General features: G+C 35.7%; 6 protein-coding genes across 6 annotated transcripts; 2 read left to right on the top strand and 4 right to left on the bottom strand.

Annotated features, from left to right (window-relative positions):
• Positions 1 to 6,463: 6,463 nt before the first annotated feature.
• MRS44_009646 (uncharacterized protein) lies at positions 6,464 to 7,061 on the bottom strand (the record flags this gene model as incomplete). The annotated part of the gene is made up of 2 exons (XM_065621390.1): positions 6,464 to 6,807; positions 6,872 to 7,061. 2 exons carry the CDS (start codon positions 7,059 to 7,061, stop codon positions 6,464 to 6,466), a joined length of 534 nt encoding a protein of 177 aa, XP_065477462.1.
• A 306-nt stretch (positions 7,062 to 7,367) lies between these two features.
• On the top strand, positions 7,368 to 7,958 carry MRS44_009647 (uncharacterized protein; the record flags this gene model as incomplete). The annotated part of the gene is made up of 1 exon (XM_065621391.1): positions 7,368 to 7,958. The coding sequence occupies one exon, from the start codon at positions 7,368 to 7,370 to the stop codon at positions 7,956 to 7,958; it is 591 nt and encodes a 196-aa protein (XP_065477463.1).
• Positions 7,959 to 8,657: 699 nt separating this feature from the next.
• Positions 8,658 to 11,361, bottom strand: MRS44_009648 (uncharacterized protein; the record flags this gene model as incomplete). Its single annotated transcript, XM_065621392.1, has 5 exons — positions 8,658 to 9,645; positions 9,718 to 10,454; positions 10,515 to 11,033; positions 11,165 to 11,201; positions 11,258 to 11,361. 5 exons carry the CDS (start codon positions 11,359 to 11,361, stop codon positions 8,658 to 8,660), a joined length of 2,385 nt encoding a protein of 794 aa, XP_065477464.1.
• A 1,001-nt stretch (positions 11,362 to 12,362) lies between these two features.
• On the bottom strand, positions 12,363 to 14,282 carry MRS44_009649 (uncharacterized protein; the record flags this gene model as incomplete). Its single annotated transcript, XM_065621393.1, has 2 exons — positions 12,363 to 13,569; positions 13,636 to 14,282. 2 exons carry the CDS (start codon positions 14,280 to 14,282, stop codon positions 12,363 to 12,365), a joined length of 1,854 nt encoding a protein of 617 aa, XP_065477465.1.
• Positions 14,283 to 14,919: 637 nt separating this feature from the next.
• MRS44_009650 (uncharacterized protein) lies at positions 14,920 to 15,536 on the top strand (the record flags this gene model as incomplete). The annotated part of the gene is made up of 2 exons (XM_065621394.1): positions 14,920 to 14,971; positions 15,133 to 15,536. 2 exons carry the CDS (start codon positions 14,920 to 14,922, stop codon positions 15,534 to 15,536), a joined length of 456 nt encoding a protein of 151 aa, XP_065477466.1.
• Positions 15,537 to 15,728: 192 nt separating this feature from the next.
• MRS44_009651 (uncharacterized protein) lies at positions 15,729 to 16,412 on the bottom strand (the record flags this gene model as incomplete). Its single annotated transcript, XM_065621395.1, has 1 exon — positions 15,729 to 16,412. The coding sequence occupies one exon, from the start codon at positions 16,410 to 16,412 to the stop codon at positions 15,729 to 15,731; it is 684 nt and encodes a 227-aa protein (XP_065477467.1).
• Positions 16,413 to 21,642: the final 5,230 nt, after the last annotated feature.

Genomic DNA, 21,642 nt, shown 5'->3' on the forward strand with positions numbered 1-21,642 from the left:
TCTAATTATATTTATTTTAAGTTAAAATTCATTATAAAGAATAATTAGATTTCTATATTTAGCTCTTTAATAATTTTATTTTTAAAAGAAATACATATTATAGTCTAAATATTAGTTAATAAATTTTAAAACTTAATATATATTAATTAATAATCTAATATAATTAATAAATAATTACTTAATTATTTCTTTTATATTATAATATTAATTAAAAAACTTTTATAAGTTTATACTAGAAATAAAATAAATAAAGACCTTTTTTTCTAGATCTAATAATTTATATAAATTACAAATAGAATTATTATTATTCTTAGATTTTATTTTAATTAAAATAAGGATTAAAGTATCTTAATTAATATCTTAATAATTTTAATAATAAAGGCTCTATAGTCTTAATAGCCTTAAACTAATAAGGTTTATTTATATAATTATTAATAGCTTTTATAACGCGCTAAAACTAGCTCTACTTATAATAAATAAGTTATATCTTAACTAGCTAAAGAGATTAAGATCTAACCCCTTTATATAATATCCCTCCCCTTTAATATTAACCTTTTAATTATCTATATACTTCTTAATTACTTAAAGAGGCTAAAATCTTAAAAAATTATATTTTTATTATCCTTATTAAAGGAGGTTTAATTATAATAAATAATAACTAATTAAGTAATTAATTTATAACTAGCTAATTAATTAATAATATATTAATAATAAGATTATAATAATTATTTTCTATAAAGACCTTTAGCTAAATAATTAAAATAATATAGCTAATACCTATTAATATAACTTCTAATATAACTAAGATAACTTTACTAAGGTAATTTATAAGCTTTATAAGGGCACTAAAAGTATATATAATAAGCTATAAGAAATAATATTAAATAAAGCCCTTTAAAGTATTTAATTAATTATAAAGCTTAGTTAATTAATATAAATTAAACTCGCGATTTTTAATTATAATATCTTTTTTTTTTACTTACCCTCTTTTTACTTAATTATAATATTAATAAAAGGTTTAATTTTATTAAAAAAAAGCTTTTTTTATTAAAGGCTCTTAAAAAAAAAGCTAAAAAAAAGGAAAATCTTATTTATAAAGATATTATATTCCTCGAGGACTTATAAGATAATAACTAATATAAAGTATAGCTTATAACCCTTATTATTAGTATTAATACCTTTTATAATATTAAATAAAAAGATTAAGAGAAGTCTTATAGCTAGCTAAGATCTAGCTATATAGCTATAGGTATAATTATAATAAGAAATAAAGGTTATTAGTATTATAGGTTTACTAAGAGGGATTAGTTCTTAGAGTTAGTATTAGAGTTTTATAAACCTAAAAAGTATTAATATTAGACTTAGCGGTAAATAAAGGTCTATAGGTTTAATTAATTAAACCTATCTAATTAAATATATAATATATATATCTTAGCTTATATAAATATATAAATAAGAATAATCTTTATAGTAATTTTAATAATATAAGAATAAAATTATATTAAGATTATATATTATTTTAGTAGCGATATAAGTTATAATAATTAACTTAATTAAGCCTTATAATTAATTAAAACTTTAACCTTAGGTAATTTTAAAAGGCCTAAAATATAAGAAATAATTTAGTCTTATAATTATTAAATAATATATTAAATAATTATAAATTAATTAATTAAATAAAAAAAATATAACTTAAGGGATTTTTAATATATTTATTTATTTAATATACTTAATATATATATATATTATAACTTTATATATAAAATATATAATTACATTTTATATAAATATTAAGAAATTAATAAAACCTTAAAATAAATTAAAATAATATTTATTTTCCTTAATATAAAGAAAATTATTTTATTAATTCTTTATTAATATAACCTTTATATAATACTAAGATATAATATTATAGACCTTATAAAAAACTATAACTACTCTTAGTTATATAATAATTATAATAGTTAATTATTATAAATCTTATTATAAAACTTCTCTTATTAAAAGAATTAGGTCTTAGAAACTTTTATAATAATATTGTTATTATTATAAATAAACTTATAAAATGTTTTTTATTTTATACCTTATAAAGAATTAATTATAACTAAAGAATTTATATATTTCTTTTACTTTTATATTAATAAGATATATAATATATTACTTAAAATTATTATAAATAAACAATTATTATTTATTATATAACTTTAATAAAGCCTTATAAAATACTTAAGAATTAATTCTAAGCTCTTTATTAAATATTATTAAAAGATAAATAAGTAAATAAAATATATAAATTAAATATTAAAATACTATATTTAATATTAAATTAATTATATATAAATAAATTAGGTTAAAAGCTATTAGCTACTTAGCTAGCTTATAATATAATAATTAATAAAAGTATAAAAATTATATTAATTTATATTAACTTTAAATTTATCTTAAATACTTATTAATAAACCTAAGATATTATTATTAATCTTAAAATAATTCTTATTAATAATTAATTAAAGATTTTATATAAAGAAATATATATAATATATTATATAAATAAGAAAAGAATTAAGGGATTAACCTTTTTAAAGAGAGATATAATATATTTTAGAATAAAAAATATTAAATTAAAATAATAAAATAACAAATTTAATTATAAATATATTAATTATTATTAAAATTATTATTAAAATTATTATTATTTATATATTTATATAAGCTAAGATATATATATTATATATTTAATTAAATACATTTAATTAATTAAACCTATAGACCTTTATTTACCGCTAAGTCTAATATTAATACTTTTTAGGTTTATAAAACTCTAATACTAACTCTAAGAATAAATCTCTTTAAAACCTATAATACTAATAACTTTTATTTCTTAATATAATTATGCCTATAGCTATATAGCTAGATATTACTAAGCTATAAGACTTCTTTAATCTTCTTATTTAATATTATATAAGGTATTAATATTAATAATAAGTGTTATAAGCTATATATTATATAAGTATATATTATTATTATTTCTTAAGCTATTAAGGAAATTAATTTCTTTTTAGAGAAAATACTTATATTTCTTTAGCTTTTTTCTAAGGGCTTTTAATAAAAAAAACTTCTTTTTAATAAAATTAAATTAATTATTTATATTATAATTAAGTAAAAAACGGCTAAAAAAAAGGTTATAGCTAAAGATTATAAGTTTAACTTAAACCTCTTATTTAATAAGCTATATACCTATTATAATACTCTAAATAGCTCTATATAATATTATTTCTTATAGCTTATTATAAGTACTTTTTATACCCCTATAAAGCTTATAGACCTCTTTAGTAAAGTTATCTTAGTTATATAAGAAGGTATATTAATAGGTATTAGCTATATTACTTTAATCCGCTAATTAAAGGTCTTTATAGAAAATAATTATTACGATCTTATTAATATATTATTAATTAATTAGTTAGTTATAAATTAATTAATTAATTAATTATAATTATTATTAATTATAATTAAATCTCTTTTTATAAGGATAATAAAAGTATAATTTTTTAAGATTTTAATCTCTTTTAGTAATTAAGAATTATAAGGATAATTCGAAGCTTAATATTAAAGGGGAGCTATTATATATATATAGGGGATTTTAATTACTTTAGTTAGTTAAGATATAAGCTATTTATTAAAATAGAGCTAGTTTTAGGGTATTATTAAAGCTATTAATAAGTATATAAATAAACCTTATTAATTTAAGCCTATTAAGACCTTAGGCTTTAGGTATAGAGCCTTTATTATTAAAATTACTAAGATATTACTTAAGATACTTTAGTTCTTATTTTAGGTAGCATAAAGTAATAGAATAATATTTATTTCTATACTTATCATACTAATTTAAGCCTTAAGTTATTTATTCTTTTTATTATTATTAAAGCTTAATACTTTGTTTATTTTTTTATTATTATTAGGGTTACCTTAGATTAATATAATAAGTATATATAAGTAATTAATAAATAAGACTTATTAGTAATTATTAATAAGAGTTATAAAAGCAATTATTATATTTAATATTATTTAAGGTAATATAAGCAATCCTCTAAATAAGAGCTATTAATATATAATAATTATAAATATTCTTAAGGGATATATTAATTATATTAATTTATATTAATAAAAGAGAATATTATATAATTTTAAATAAGATATAAGTTATATCTAATAATATACTTAAAGGTATTAAATATAATTAAGTTATATTAATAGCTAAGGTAATTAATATATAAGAAAGTAGAATAAACATATCTTATATATTTTAAGTACTTACTAATAGAAAACCTCTAGTATTTACTTACTTATTTAGGTAAGGCTATTATAAGTAAGTATTATATAGGGGTGCTTATTTATACTATAGTAGGTCCCGCTTACTCTTATAGCGATCTTATTATATAATAGGGTTCTGCTATATTAAACCGCCTGGTTTAATATTTAGCTATAATAGACCTAAAGAGGCTCTTAATAGTCTCTAGGCCCTTATTAAACCTCTAGAGGGTTAATTTAATCTAGTTATAATATAAAAACTTATTTTATTATTATCAAGATATTTAAGAAAAAACTTAATAATTAAGTTTTATTAATTACATACTTTATTATAGTTTATATTATATTTTATATTAAAGGTTTATTATATATAAAATATACTTTGAATAAATTTTAAACAATACTAGTACTTAATAATTAATCTTTATGCTTTAAGTCAGATCTATAAAATAAAATACCTTACTCTTTAAATATTAATTAATTAATATATTACTACTACTAATTATTATTTATATAACTCTTAATCCTTTTACCACGCTTAGTGTAATAAGGTCTTATTATTTTTCTAACCCGTGTGTATTTCTAACCCGCTTAATTATTATATATTACAAGCTGTATGTTTTTGCATTTACGAGAAACTTTAGTAAGTAATATTAACCGGAGGGGCCGAGTCGAAATTTCCACGTCGACTTTTATTAAAAAAATAATACCTATTACACTAACGCCTTTTACGCCTATCTAACTGCTGACTTTATGCTGTTACGTTTTTGTGACTGTCTCGCGTATTTGTGGCCAACTTAGCTTAATTAGTTAGTTTGCTAAAGGCGCAGCCTTTCTTAAAGCAACGGGTCGAACCCTTTCTTCCAGCATCCACATCTTGCCTCTGATCTGGAGCCCGACATCCTTGTCGAGGGCTCGAGGCACAGAGCAAACCCGCCAGCTCGAAGCGACTCCACACCTAACCGCGCGGTGTATTCACCACGGAGAGATTACCGAGCCCGCGGCCCCGAACCGCGGGGTACTATTCATGACCGGAACCAGCGGCCCCGGTGTTAGTCCTGGATGCGCTAACTGCTTGGAGAACCTCGGGTTGTGCCGGCTGATTCGATATGTTGAACTGTGTGAGTGTCCAGCTTTGCCCGCCAAAGTAGACCTTGGTAATGTGGACTCACCGTCAACCAGCTGTCCGAGTAATTATTAGAAGTGCAATCGTAGATGCGAACGAATGTACTTGGCAGAGCAGAAAACCCTCTTCAGCTCGACAATCTGGCTACTTCTCGTCTTTCGTATGGTGTCGCGGTGCTTCTTCGTCTCACTTCTCATGGTTCACTATAAACGAAATAACTCCTCCTGTAGGTGCCAACAAGAGAAGCATCAGCATAAGTAAGCTTGAATAAGGATAGGAAAGCACGATATTTACTTCGCTTGAAACCCGATAGGTCCCACGAATAACTTGACGCTACAAGACCTGCAATATATACTAGGCCGGTATGCAGTGGTCCTTGTCATCTCCGACTTGTCCCAAGCTACTAAGTCATCGGAATAAACCTGGTCTTGCCCAATTGCAAGTCCGTCTTTTTATACCTCCTCCAAGACGAAGCAAGTCTATCACAGTATCGAACATAGAGCAATAGGATAGGTTCCTGGCAGCTGCCGTCCTGCATCCCAGAGAAGAGGAATACGGCAGGCAAAGGGAACTTTAGACCGTCGGTTCAAGCATTGCTATTCTGCCAAGGTGCGAAGTAAATGGCGTTCTCAAAATAGCCGTAGAACCTGATCGGATGGCATGAACCACACACACTCTTGGTCAAAACTACTGGGGCCATGGGAAACTACTATTACTGCCTCTTTTGGTCATTACTGAGAATGGGGCATCCTGGAAGCGCACCATGCTGATGAAAGTTTTCAGGAATATTTTGCGCTACTCAATGCCTGTTTAGTCTTGGCCAAGTGCGGGAGAACGTCCTTGAATCGCTCAGAACATAGTCAATAGCTTCTCCAAACGAGCCGAGACCAAAAGCAATCTTGTGTGCAAACTGCTCCGTGCTCAATTTGCGAATATAGTTGACCACGACCACTTGACTCCGCTGCCGATGGGTCGAGCGGTTGAAAGAAGAAATCCTTGATGACATGTTTCTAGGCCCAAATATCATCGCTAAAGTGATCCCTTGTCATAGGGGGTTAGCAAAGGCAGTCCATAACGTCCAAGGTCGACCATAAGAAAGGGGAGGATTGGAGGAGGAAGAGGGGAGGGGACCACTCTTACAACATATACATGCGCGTAAGTGAGGCGAGTTCTTCCGTCATTGACGGATGATTGATCGGCCTTGAAGTGGCAGGCGAATGGAGTAACCGATTGTTCTCCGTTCTCCTGAACCATTTTCATCGTTCCGCATAGCATCAAATCCAAGCCCTTGGCACTAGCGGCAAATACTTGGGACACGCGATGTTCTCGGGAGGTGATACCAGCCCAAGCTTTATCACGACTGCTTGAGATTTCTGCATGCACATTAGAGAGGGGTGGAAGACCTTAGTATTCTCAGGTTAAGGGTGTGATGCGTACGCCTGGCTCCTTGAAAAGTACGAGTAGGAGTGATAAACGAGCCGTCTTGAGTGAAGATTTCGCTCGCGATTCTTGGTCCCGAATCAGCTTGTTTAGAATCTGCAAGCTCGTAAAACTTGGTAATAACGTCCTTTACTCCGTCGGTAATGGCCGGAACGGGCCAGATGGTGTCTTGGGTCACGTAGCTCATAGTGTAAGGGTGAAAAAGCTGACGAGACTCCAACTACCGCAGGAAAAAGAGGTCTTATTATGATGCTCATGATTGAGTTGCGTAGCCTCGGACTTGGCTGTCGGGCTCGGTCGGGCTCTGTCGGGGTGGCCGGTGAATCGGCTTCGATCGGCCTCGGTTTCGGGTTCACTACATATTCAGCGTGCTGAAGAACACAGGTAATGGGATATATTTATTGCTCCTTTCGTCTTCCATTCTATGGCGTCCGGTTAGTATTGACTACTCCACCAAGGCTTGAGTTCTTTGATCAACTACTTTCTTGCAATCATGACAATTCCAACTTACGATGCACCCAGCACGAAGGTGCTGCAGCCCGCTACCTTGGCCCATGTCGTCCTTCGAACGGCGGACGTCGAAAAGATGACCAAGTTCTACGTTCAATTCCTCGGCGGCCTTGTCACGTATCGCAACAAAATGATCTCGTTTATTACCTTTGACGATGAGCATCATCGGATTGCTCTAATTGGCATACCTGGGACTGCGCCTAAGGCGCCAGACTCTTGCGGCTTGGAACATATCGCATTCACGTTCTCGAGTCTAGCGGATCTTCTACTGGCTTACCGTCAGCGCAAATCCCACGACATCGACCCTGTATGGTGCGTCAACCATGGGCCGACCACTAGCATTTACTATAAAGACCCGGATGGCAATATGTTGGAAACGCAAGTCGATAACTTCGACACCGTTGAGGAAGCTACTGCTTTTATGACAAGTGATAAATTTGCGGAAAACCCAATTGGCACAGACTTCAACCCGGACGACCTGGTCGCAGCCATCAACGAAGGGGTACCTGAGGAGCTTCTAAAGAAACGCAAGGAAATCGGTCCTCGGGAAATGCCTGATTTGTCTGCCATGTAGCAGAACATTAGTGAAGTCATGGGGTGATAATATAACGGCTTGGGGACACGAGAACTACGAGGGTCGAGTTTGGGACCATGTATTGAGCGTGTGAGAAAGTATAGAATGATCAGGGTCTCTGGAGTACCTCGAGTATGTCAATCAGGCCCTCAAAAATGACGATCAATTTGGCAGCGCCTTATCCACCCACTCATCTTCTCTTGCGTGTTAAGCTACACTATCCTGACCCACCTGTAATGTTCCATTGCCCGATAGGAATATCACTCTTAAGAAGCCGCGAGAGTTCCGAGTTTGTCCCAGGGAATGCCTCACTGTGCCCTATCATGATGGGTGAGGCTGGAAGGAAGGTATTAGGAGCTTGAAAGTACGTAGGTAATGTTAATTTACGGGTTCTCGAAATCCCCGTATGAGTGGCATAAATGAGTGAGCTAGACGAAAGTTGACTATGAAGGTAATGGCCACTGATACAGCAGAGCGGCAATGCTCAATTGTAATCAATCAGGTGACCTCATGGCTAGACTTTTGTCGCAGGCCAGGCATGATCTCAACGAGCCTCAGGAAACAACAGCACTTGGTAATCAAGCTGTGTGCTTCAAGTAAAGTCTGTGGGCTAGAGTACCCAATACTTTAGATATCAATTAATTAACACACCGCTGCTGCTCACTATCGTTTACCTGACCTTTGATCCTTTTAGCACGCTCAGTGCGACAACTTTGCATCAACGCTCATTAGGCCTTCAAACCAAACTTGTGAAAGAATATCAAGACCTTCTCCAGCTGAGATTTCGTCTGGTATCAAGTCGTCGCGATATTTGCTTGGGCCCGCAATCGTGTCGCATGATTCGGTCAGCCACGTGGCCTCTTGAGTCTCACCAACAACTTGTACCTCCAGTAGATTGGCCCAAAAGGCGTCTGCATCATGCTTTAGCTGAACGGAAGTGCTGTCATTGGGGGCATGATCTGAGTCAAGCAAGACGGAGACTGTATCATAGTCATCTTCTTCCGCTGCGCTAGTAGAGGAAGCCTCATCTGGCTCTGCGCATTCGGCCGTCAACTTCTCTTCCAGAGGAGTCTTGGCCGGGGAGACTTTGTCCACGAGTAACTTATCCAAATTCTCCAAAAGAGCTTTGTCCGGAAGACGGCCTTTGCTCATTGTCAAGTCGATGGTAAATGCTAGGTGAAGATACCAGCCCGGCTGAGACGCCAGTATCTCGATCCAACCAGTAATTCCAGCGGGCGTACTATGACGGACACTGTTCGCATTGAGTAGACCTAGGGCCGGCGTCATGCATTTGAGATCGACGATGTGCTTGATCACTCCGCTAATCCAATTCGTCCCCTCGTACTGAATCTCGTATGTCTCCATGGCTTTCTGGAGTATTCCGAGCCGGTGCTTGTTGAGGTCGCAATTGTTGGAATTCTTTGGTTGCGAAGGCGGTAAGATCTCAACATCGAGAATGTGCAGCAGAAGAGGCAAGGCTGTGCATGATACAGCACTGATCGGGAGCCAGCGCGCAAGCCGCAACCGCAGCAGCTTCTCTAAGCAACTAGTGGTGCCCAAAGCGGCATCCCAGAGCTCCGAATGATTGCCCCGTAGAGTCATAGCGTCGAAAAAGCCGGCAAACGATGATGGAGACGTGGTAACAAGGTGTAGTAACTCGTGGTGACTCAGAACGACCTTGGATGAGCTTCAGGATACGCACCATTAGCTCAGCTAAGCTCGTCGAACGGGTGATAAGGAGTCAAGATTCAATACTTACTAATAGTACATGCGTAGTAGGTTGGTGTAGAGGATCACTGAATCATGGTGCCCGTGATCGTCGGATACCGCGGAGGGTGGCGAGGCGAACCTCGGAAGACGCAAGACCGCTCTCTGGTGCCACTTGTGGAGGGCAAGCCGGCATCCACGAACGCATCTCCAGTCTGCCATGTGCGACTTCTTTTGCCTGAGCCTGTCCTCGATCGGGAAGGCCAGCTGGAGTATATTAGTCAGGACGATACATAGCTCGACAAGTAGTTCGAAGATCTTAGCCAGGTCGACCTTAGTGCCGAGGTCATACACTTTGCTCCGATGAAACTCGTCAGCAAGATCGACGAGCCCAAGAGGAGCCCTGAAGTCAAAATCAAATTGACCACCATCAATCTGGATGCCACGGCGGGTCACGAGGCTAAAGACACGGTCGCGGATTATGCAGCACCACCACAACCGCTTGAGAACGGCTTGGTCGCACGGGGCTGTCCCAAGATCTTTGTATCGATGGGCTTCTGCATTCTTTGCATGCTCAATTGCGATTGAGAGCCAGGGAACGCTTGGTTTACGAGAAACACTAGAGCCAGGGAACGACCAGGAAGCTAGGAGTAGTGCCGCCTGGGATTTGGCCACGGAGGAGGTCTCTGCGTCGAAGTCGAAGAGTAGCTTAGCCCGGCGATACAGAGCTGCGCGGGCTTTCCGGGTGCAGCTAAAGTTGAGTTTACTCAGAGTTGTCTGGGGAACAAACTTGAAGGAATTAACAAAGGCTTTGACCATGCTGGAACCTCAGAGAGCGGGAACGCTTACATTGGAACATGCGAAAAGAATAGCTTGAAATACGAGTAGTGGTATCGCGCCATTTTTCTTGCGTCCGCTAGAGCAGGCGGAGTAAGTATCCCAAAAGTCTCCCTCGTTTATCAAGGGGAGCAGAGGATGCATGTGGAGAAAGTACTGTTGTATGAAGTCGTCCAGGATCGGGCGGCTTGGGACGTGCAAACAACCTTGCATCTTGAGGAACTGCAAGTCCTGAAATGGAATGCATGGCAGATTACCGATGGCAAGGAACGGATAATCGGAGTATGCCATGTATGAAGTTGATGACGATGGGGAATGGTAGTCATGCTGCAACCAACGATAGCCAGGAAGACCCGCATCCTTAGCCATTAAATCTTCTATGAACTCCGAGGGGCTTCCTAAAGCTTCACTCTCCATGTTCATAGGTTGCCATTGTTCTAGAGGTTCGACGGGTTGCGGTGCTGCCAGGTTCGTCTCTTGATTGGTTTGGCGTTCAGACAAGCTACCACTCTGGTGGTCGAGTTTGGTACCCTGAGATTGTGGCAGTCGTGTTTTGGGCATTCTCTGTCGAGTCTCGTCCCCCCGGCCTCGACGGCTGCAAACCAGTCAGAACCAAGTATGGCAGAATATCGAGAGATGCTGGGCAATAGATGCCTACTTACCGTGTCCTGCTTCGCCTCGATCGTGCCACCACACACTCTACGTGGTCCAGCTTGCAGTTCATGCAAGTCCGACCATGCAGCGAAACATCGCACCTCACCTTGCGTGCGCGGCATCGAAGGCATGCGTGAGCAGCGCGTTTGCGAATAACCCCGGCCGGTGTTTCGGGCGGCGCCGGCGGCGTGCCATTCGGCTCCATTTCGCTGAGGACTTGGCCTAAAAAATAGAATTAGATAGGAAACAGTTGAGTGTCGAGAGAGCTGGCCCGGCGATGAAAGTGCGCCATGGGGGTAATGATCCATCTGTTTCTAGCAGTTGGACCAATAGGTACTTGAACGAGCCCAAGTATCTTAGACTAAAATACGTGTTTGTACAAGATTACTTTCTATCTCGGAACGAATCCCGTCAACACTGAGTCAACTGATACAGCGGCAAGAGTGCTTTTGGAATTGAGGCTAGCCACATCCTTCTGAAGCCGCGACGGAGGCGGCCTGCTCCCAACTCAGACCCCAACCCGGACCCCGAAAGCTAAGCCCGAGCCCGAGCCCGAGCCCGAGCCCGAAGCCGAGCCCGAGTAGGACCAAGAAATGGTGCGGGTTGGGAGTGGATTGAGCCGCGCGCGTCTTTCGCCACTTCAATAGCCACTTGGCATGGGGACTGGCTCAATTGGCTGGAATGAACGTTCGTTTTGGTAGAGCAGGAATACGAGACGAGCCTGGATCCACTCGTTTCCACGGTATGCTTTGCTGGCCCCCACTGCCCATGAGCGTCAATATCTGACCTTCACTGTGATTTTCCGCGCGTCGTGAAGCTTTTCGGCTTAGGGCCTGCGCCGCTGTACTTGAGTTCCTCTCTCCTTTGCTGAAAGATTGCTCTTGTAGAACATAAACAATGATGACATTCACAGAGCAAGGACATAGTAATGATGAAACTGATGGATGCAGTCCATACCGTGGTAGGGATAGTAGTTATCGAATCATGCAAATTTTGTTCTTGATTCACTATACGGGTAGAAGTTGCACAAATAATGACAAGACATACCGTTAGGCATTAGTAACGCAAAGGGTAGACGACCCCTGCAACGACTTGACGTGGGCTGACACACGCATACCATGATCATGACCTCAGTTCTGACCCACAGTCTCCAATTCTCATCGAAGATTGCGCATGACCCGGACTTCAGTGTTTAGCAATAGCAAACTATTGCTGAAACGCGGCCATTTTGTCGAGAACAAAATCATCCACCTGAGTCACCAACTGGGCATCCTTCGTCAACAAAGCAGTCTTTATGTCCCCATCGTTACCAGCTCCGCCTAGTTGAGAGTCAATTCTCCCGGTCACAGTCCGTAGTACTTGTTCGGCGGTTGCCGCAGAGTCCAACACGTCGCTTCTCCAGGCGACGTGCTGATCTGGCCGAATCAAGACCAGTTTGCGTTGGTACAAGTCCTTGGCGAGCTTCTCTTGAGCAAGGTTGACCTGCGTCACCGGGACTGACAATCGCTGTGCGGCAGTAGAGAGCAACCCTTGTCCGACTTCCTCCTCAGTAAAGACTAGCAGGGTCCAATGGATACCGAACAAGTCGAAAATGGCCTCACCATTGGCGAGAAAGATGTGCGGAGGCCGGCTGCCGGGCCAAGTAGAAGGAGTATAGTTACGCGCAGCCCATGCAGGCTCGGCACCATCGTTGTCCTGGCGAAGAATAACTGGAGATGTGTATCTGTAATCCATCTCGATCCCGAAGTCTTTGTTTTCTCCGTCATTAGTTTGGTAGAACTCATGGACGCGACGCCGCAGCTCCCTGCCTTCTTCAGTGTCTTGATCGACACGGCGAGGGTCACCACCGCCCAGAATTTCCTTCAATCGTCCATGTACTTGGAAATGGGTACCCGAATGGCTGACATTTCGAAGCGCGACTGGCTTGCGCTCCTGCTCGTATGACCTCAGCAATCCGGTCCCGGCTTGCTTATTGATCACTGCTGCGAGTTTCCAACCCAGGTCGAAGGAGTCGCCAATGCCCATGTTCATGCCGTAGCCGCCTGTTGGGATGTTCTGATGCGCCGCATCGCCAGCAATGAGTACACGCATCCCTGGGCTCGCCCAAGTCCGCGCAACGGCGATGTTGGGCCTCCATACGGAGCGGACAAGGATTTCGTCGATCTCGATCGGGTAGTCGCCATGAAGACCGCCCAGAACCTTGTATACTGCCTGCTTGGAGTCTATCTTCTCGGGTTCGGCGTCCAGAGGCATGAAAAGGTGGGTTGTCCATGTGTCGCGTTCATCCTGGGATATGATGCATGCCTCAAAGCCGCCGGATTCTCCTAGCAGGAAGATATGCCAGAACCGTCCTTGTTTGTGAAGCCGCGTCAAATCGCGGGATTTGAAGTGAACGAGCAGCGCGCACGACGGACTGCGGCCAAACTCATTAGTTTGCGTCTCTCCAGTAGATGCAAGAGAACAGGGCGGTGGGACTCACACTGGGTTGAGATCCAAGGGCAGATGGAGAGACTTCCGCACCTTGCTCGATGCTCCGTCGCAGCCGGCAACATAGTCAGAGCTCCAAAGCGTCCTGGTACCAGTATCGACGTTACTGATGGCGGTGAGGACGAGGCCATCCTGCTCCTCCACAGATTCGACCTTGTAGCCGTAGTGCAGGTCTACGAGGGGATCTTGATCGCACTTTTCCTTGAGCCACTTCTCAAAAATGGCCTGGGAGACTCTCTGCCAAGGTTCACGTGGTTGAGTGCCATCGTTGTTGTCCAATATGCGCCGGCGGAGCTTGTCAACCCCGGGAAGTTCCCAGGAAGTGATGCAGGAAGAGACTGATAGTCCTGACGAGATGAGTACGTTCTGGTCGATGTGGCTGGGAACACCTTGTTTGCGCAGATCATCTGCCAAGCCCAACTTGCGGAAGAGTTCCATGGACCTTACATTGGTCAAGTCCATTTTTGGCCAGCTGGTAGTGGTTTTGTTTCGTTCAAAGAGCATGGACTTGACTCCGTAGAAAGACAAGACCCGTGCCAGAAGGAGCCCTACGGGACCGCCTCCAGCAATCAGTACGGTTCCTGCGGGCGCGACATGAACAACCTCGCCGGCCCCTGCTTCCGCTTTGTTGAAAGTCATGTTCGATATGGTTCAGTTCAAGGAAAAGGTCGGTTCTAACAGGGCGAAAACTGGCAGATGCTACCGAGAGTGCTGGAGAGACCAACAGGAGCCAGGCTGCGAGAGGCAAGTCTTAATGTATACCAAGGCCCATCCACAGTTTGGATTCGTTCGAGCCTCCGCCCCAGATTGCTAATGCTTCCCTGTGAACCCCACGAAGTTAGTGCCGAAGCCGCCCTCCTCGGATACGAACGCCCGCGGGGCCCCGCAACCGGCACCGCGCCATTTGGCCATGCCGGCCCAGCACGAGGCCGTCGGCCCGCGGGCTGGTTTTTGACATGCCATTTTGGACGTCGATCGATACTCGTTACGTGTGAATACGCTTTGTTGTATAGGCACCCATATCTTCGAGGCGAGGGTCAACTTCGGGTAACATATGAGGATATGGAACCATACTTTAATATTGATCCAAGTTAAGTTCTTGTCTCGCATTTTGTGGCCAACCTAGCTTACTAAGATGGTTCGCCTTGGAGCTCACTCCACACATGAGCCAACGGGTATAAAGAAGTGAGCCCCCCCTTAGCCGCGGCCTATTGGTAAAGCGAGTCAGATCTTGTGTGAATTCTAGCCTTCACTCTTCCCCTTTGTTCTCTACAAAATGACAATGGCCCTCTCAACAGAGCACCTTTTCGAATTCGTCAAGAATCGCCGTACCTACTACGCTCTAACGAAAGAATTGCCTACCTCATACCAGCGCATACAGGAGATTGTGAATGAAGCAACCCTCCACACGCCTTCTCCGTTCAACTCACAGTCAAACCGGGTGGTTATCCTTTTCGGCGATGAACACGACAAGCTGTGGATCTCACAGAGCAAGCGCTCATACCTATTGTCCCATCCGCAGTTTGGTGCCACACTAAAGACCGACTCGCCTCGTTCAAGGGCGCCGCCGGCACGATCCTCTTCTTTAGCGAAACTTCCACCGTGAAAGACTTGCAGCAGAAGTTCAGCACTTATTTCGATAAATTCCCCATATGGGCGGATCAGAGTCTCGGAATGGAGCAAGTCATTATCTGGATGGCACTTGAAGCCGAGGGCTTAGGAGCCAATCTACAACATTACAATCCCCTGATCGATGACCAAGTTGCTGCAACCTGGGGCATTCCGTCTACGTGGCAACTAAATGCGCAGATGGTGTTTGGCGGCAGAAATGGCGAAGCTAGTGAGAAGGAGTTCATATCTCTGAAGGAACGAGTGAAGGTATTTGGTGCTTAGGCCAGATCATAGTCCCAGTAACACGTTGAACCCCTATCCGGGTTGCATTCCGATCCAGCCAATGGCTTCACCTGATTTCTTCTCATCACTAGCTACACAATACTAGCGATACACCTCAGCAAGAATCAATAAGAAGCGAATATGGCTTGTCTGGTCTCCCCAGAGTGGCGTAATAGTATTGCAATGGCCGTATTAATAGGTACTCCAGGAAACCCTGCCACTCTCGTCCATGGGTATGCGCAAGAGACTTTCGACACATTCGGCGTATGCTCCACATCTTGTCAGAGATGGGTTGCCATCAAAACCCAAGACGTCAAAGGCTTCTTCTGCTCTTTCAATATCGACGACCTCTGGCAGCTCTTTATTCCCCACGGTTATTTGTTCTGGGATCAAGATGCTCTGAGATGGGGAATCACCGGTCTTCCGCGACAGGTCTTCGTCGTTGGCTATAGACTTGCCTTGTCCCTGTTTAGAGTTAGTTCTTGGCACCCGTTGATATTGAAACTCTGGGCGTTTTGTAGCGTCCCATCGGCGCATGCCCTTCCATGGCTCTTCCCTCTGTGGTGTTGAATATGCAGAGGAATCCGTAGCACTTTCTGAGACGCTGCTGCGAGACGTCCGGTCTTCTTTGGGTGTCGAAATGGTGCCAGTCAGCCGGCTGGAATTGCTTGGTAAATCTCGAAGGCTTCGTGGAAAGTCTGTATCTACCGGAAGGCGACCTTTGCTAAGGGCCAAGTCTATCGTCAAAGCAAGACCAAGGTACCAGATGGGTTCGGCAGAAAACAAATCCGCCCAGCCAGCTACTTCGATGCCTGTGTTAAATGTCTGTACAGGAAGCTGTAGATTGCGTGGGTGGACTCCTCGTGCTGAGTTCATTGCATGTCTGACTATTTCTCCGATCCAGTCAACAAGATCAGAGTGGCGCTGACATGTTCTCAGGGCGCATATGAGCAGTCTCTGGCAGCTCCCTGTGGGAGCTGCCGGTGTAGATGGCTGAATCTTTGATAAAAATAGCTAAATATATACTTTAAATAAGACTTTATTAAATAGCTTAGTAGGAATTTTTTTGAAAAATCTAAGAAAATTTAAATCTATCTTTTATTATATAATAGAGCTGTACGTAGAATTTATACTACTTTAGGCTTAGTTTAAGCTTTAAAGAATATTTTATAGAGGTTTTAATTTAAACTATAAACACTAAGAAATTTCAAAGTATCCCACTTACTTATTTATCCCACTCGCTATATATGGATGTTATAATAATAGATTACATAAATACTTGCAGCGCGTTAGAGACTTAACTTTAAGTTATTTTAAAGGATTTAAAGCGTAGGAAGGATATATGCCTTAGTATTAACTTGGGCTTCTTATTAAAAAGAGTAATAATATTAAATTAGGCCCTATACGCAATAAGCTCACGTGGAACCTAAAGAAGGAAATTAGCCTAATTAGGCAAGAAGGAAGGGGAGCTACGTATATCATAAGTGGCGACGACCTCAGACAGTCAGATTAAACTCAACAAGAACAATAACACAATTATAGTCATCTTAGTGCTACACGTGCTTTCCGATAGATGACGGCTAGCAAGGTACTTCCTCTTAGAATGCATTACGACCCTCGCGGTTATGTTATGTGGTCTCTATAAAACCCTAAGCCTAATGCACTTATTAGGCGCTAGACTAATATTATAGTAGAATAATATCAGTCTAAGACCGATATAAGCTAGGGATAATATTATCCTAATTTATAATTAGTCCTAATAGAACCTACTAGTATATAAAATATATTTATTAATACTTTCTTTTATATAAGCTATCTTAGCTATTAATATAACTTAGTTATATTTAATACCTTTAAGTATATTACTAGATATAATTTATACCTTATTTAAGATATTACTAATATTCCCTTTACTAATATAAACTAATATAACTAATTTATCCCCTTAGGACCTATATAATTATTATATATTAATAGCTCTTATTTAAAGGATTACTTATATTACCTTAAATAATATTAAATATAATAACTACTTAGGTAAAACTTATTAATAACTACCAGTAGGTTCTACTTATTAATTACTTACTAACTCTTATTATACCTACTAGGGTATATCCTAATAGTAATAAAGAAATAAATAGTATTAATAAAGAACTTAAGTAAATTAGAGCTTAGCTTATTATTATAATTACTAAGTTAGAAGAAATACAAGGACTTATAGACTATATAGCTACTAGCTAATAGATCTAGAATTAGTAATATATAGAGAATATCTAACTTATTAATAATATAGCTATTATAGCTATAAAAGGTAAAGATATTAAGGAAATCTTAAAGCTAAACCTATTAGAAATATTTAATAAGACTACTTATAAATTATTTACTTTCCTTATATAATTATATATATTTATAGCCTATTACTTAATATAGTTTACCTTAGCATCTAGTTATATCTAATATATAATAAGATAGCTTACTAAGCATACTATAGCATAGTTTAAACCTATAATAAGAGAATACCTTATTACCTCGTTTATATAACTTTTCCTATAAATAGCTAAGCTTTACTTAGATTATAAAGCCTTTAAAGTAATATTCTAATAGGCATTTAGAATAATTAATAAAAAAGGCTAAGCTAAGAGGGAGATTAAGACCCTTAGGTAAACCTAATCTACTTTAAAATATAGAACTAAGTATTTCTAGCTCGCCTTAAAGCTAAATTAAGATTAATAGCCCTTAATATTATTTTTTTTTAATAAACTTAAGAAAGATATTAAAGTAAAATTATATAAAGAGGTCTAATTAGATAATCTTATTAATTATATTAATAAGGCTATAAAAATTAATAACTAATAATTATCTTAAAAGAAATTATAAAACTCTAAGTTTAATAATAATAAGGCTAATACCTTATATTTTAATATTAACTAAGGGAAAAAATAATAATATAATACCTTATATAATATTAACCTAAGACTTATAAAATTAAGGGCTAATTAACAAGGACTAAGAAATATTAAATATTATTATTACTATAAGAAAGGCTATAAGGCTAATAAATATAAGAAAAAATAATAAGATATCTAAGAAAGGTATTATTAGTTAAAGCTATAATATCCTCTCTTAGAAGGTAAGAAATAAATAAGGACTACTTAGGTAGGTATAAAACCCTAAATTACTATTTATATTATTAAAATACTTAAGATAATATAATAAGGATATAAGAAGTTAAAACTTTAATTAAGAGAAGTTATAATATCTTACTAAGTTACTCACTTAATAGAAAAATAAATAAAAAGTAATTATATAATTAGTAATATTATAAAAGAATATTACTATAAGTTAATTAAACCCCTAAAGGCTTATTAATTATATTTTATTAATTTATATAAATAAAAACCTTTATTAGAATTAGACTAGGTAAGGAGGATTATAGTTACTTTATTATAATATATAATTATAATACTTAGATATATTAATAATTAACCTATAAAGCTAATAATAATAACTTTAATATTATTATAATAAGAAAAAATATTAATAAAATACTAAGAAGCTATAATAAAAAGATTTAATTATAAATATTAGATTATAGAGTATAATAATATATAACCCTTACTCTTAATTAGGGTTTAAAGAAGGGATTATTACTAAGATAACCCCCTTAGGTATAAGTATTAAATCTACTTATAGCATTACCTAAAATAATTATAAAAATATAATAATAAATATAAAAAATAGAAGTTAAATTATTATAATAAAATATAATAAATAAATTAAATAATTAAAATAAATAGCGCTAATATTAATTAAATTAACCGCGAATATAAAGAAAAGAAGCTATAAAGAGAATTATATAAAATCTAAACTTAATAAAGAAAGTTATAAAAAGATAATAAAGAGCTATAAAAAAATTTACTTTTAATTTTATAATAAAAAGAATAAATAATATTAATATAGCCTATAAGAATAATATATCTAAATAATATAAGAATATATAAAAATAATAAAGAAATAAAAGATTTATATTAAGGCATATTATAAAAAATTAATAAAAAACACTAGGCACCTTAAAATATTATTTAACCTATAAGATAATATATAAATATACCTAATATATAAGAAATATATTAATATTATTAATATAAGAAATATTAAAAAGAAATATAAAAATAAATAAACTAAGAAAAATAAAAAAAACTTAATAATACTTAATATAAAGAAAATAAAATAATAAAAAAACACTATTAATAATAATAAAATAATATACTTAATAAGTAAGTATCTTAAATAAATAAGTATCTTAATATTCTTAACTTTCTCTAGAGAAATTATAATAAAAATATTATAAATTATTTAATTAATTAAAACTACTTATTATATTCTTCCTTAGATATTTTAATTACTACTTAATAAGTCTTTATATTATAGCTAGGCTTACTATAAATATTATAACGCTAAATACTTAGTTATATTAACCTTTCTTAATTATTACTCCTAAATAATTTAGCTACTACCTATATATTAATATCTATCTAATTAATTACTTATTTTCTTTCTTTAAATATTATTACCCCTTTTTATTATAATTTAGTCTTTTTTACCCTTTAGCGCTAACTTAGTATTTTATTTACCTCTTAAAAGTCTTTATTCTTAATAATTAATAAGGTAACCTAATATATAATAGCCTTTATTCCTTTTATAAGAAATTATAAAGCTTTAAGAATTAACTCTAAGGAGCTATTTTAATGCCTTTTAATTTATCTTTTAAGGTATTTAGACTAAGATCTAGCCTTAAGTATAGTCTTTAGGGTCCTTAAGACCTAAGGGGTTAAGGGTTTAGTTCCCTCCTCGGTAAGTATTAGAGTTTATAGCTATATATTAAGCTTTAAGATTATAGCTTCTAGGTTAAATAGAATAAGGCTAGCTCTTTTAAAAGCCCCCTTAATATTTCTTTTTATTATAATAGCCTTATATATTATATAAAAGGCTAGAAAGAATTTAGTCTTTAAAATATAGGTTATAAAGTATTTAATTAATTGCTTTATTTCTTAATTATAAGCTTATTTTAATATATTAAAGGACTTAATATTAAGGGGTTAAAGTAAATAAGAGGAATAAAATAATATATAAAGCTAGATAATCTTATTTTTTTTATAATATTTCTTAAATTTAATAAATTAATAATTTTTATAATTATTAAGGATTAAAAGATAATAAGAATTAATTAATTAATTAATTATATATTAATTAAAGTATTTAAATTACTTAAGATTAATCTTATTATTAATCTAGCTATTTTAGGTTATTATAATAACTTAATTACCTAAGAGGTTACTTTTTTAATATTAATTAATAAGGTAATATTAACTTATATTAATAATAAATAACTAAATTACTTAGCCTTTTATATTAATTACTTAAATAATTATAATCTCTTCTTAGTTTTTAGGCTATATTAATTTTAGCTTTAAATATCTTTTTATATTTATAATAATTATTTTATTTATAATTATATTTATAAAAAAGCTAATCTTATTAAAGTTATAAATATTATTTAATTAGATATTATACTTTATAATTATATTTACTATAAGCTAAAACTAATTATAAATAATAATTAAATCTTTATATTTAGCTCTCTAGTAATTATATTTATAAAAGAAATATATCTTAAGGTCTAGGTATTACTTTATAAAGTTATAAGCCTAATATATACTAATTAGTAGCGCATCGCGGTTAATAAGTAATTAATTAGTTATTTCTTTTATATTATAAAGCTAAGAGGGGAATCCTTATAAATCTAAGTTAAAAATAAAATAAATATGGATTTATTCCTCTAGATTAAATAGCTAATATAAGTTAAGGATAATATTATATTAAAACTATATGCCTTATTATTAGCGGCTAAGAGTTTTTTAAGAGATTATATATATACTTATAGCATATTAGAGACTTAATCTTAGGTTATTTTAAAGGGCTTAAAAAATACGAAGTATTCTAGCCTTATAATTACTTTATAATATATTTAATAGTTATATATTAATTAATTAAATAATAAAGATATAAGTTAAGGCATTTTTAAGATATTTGCTTATCTAAGACA

This window comes from Fusarium solani (assembly GCF_023522795.1).
Source record: "Fusarium solani strain SB1 chromosome Unknown bctg00000005, whole genome shotgun sequence".
Taxonomy (NCBI): Eukaryota; Fungi; Ascomycota; class Sordariomycetes; order Hypocreales; family Nectriaceae; genus Fusarium; species Fusarium solani.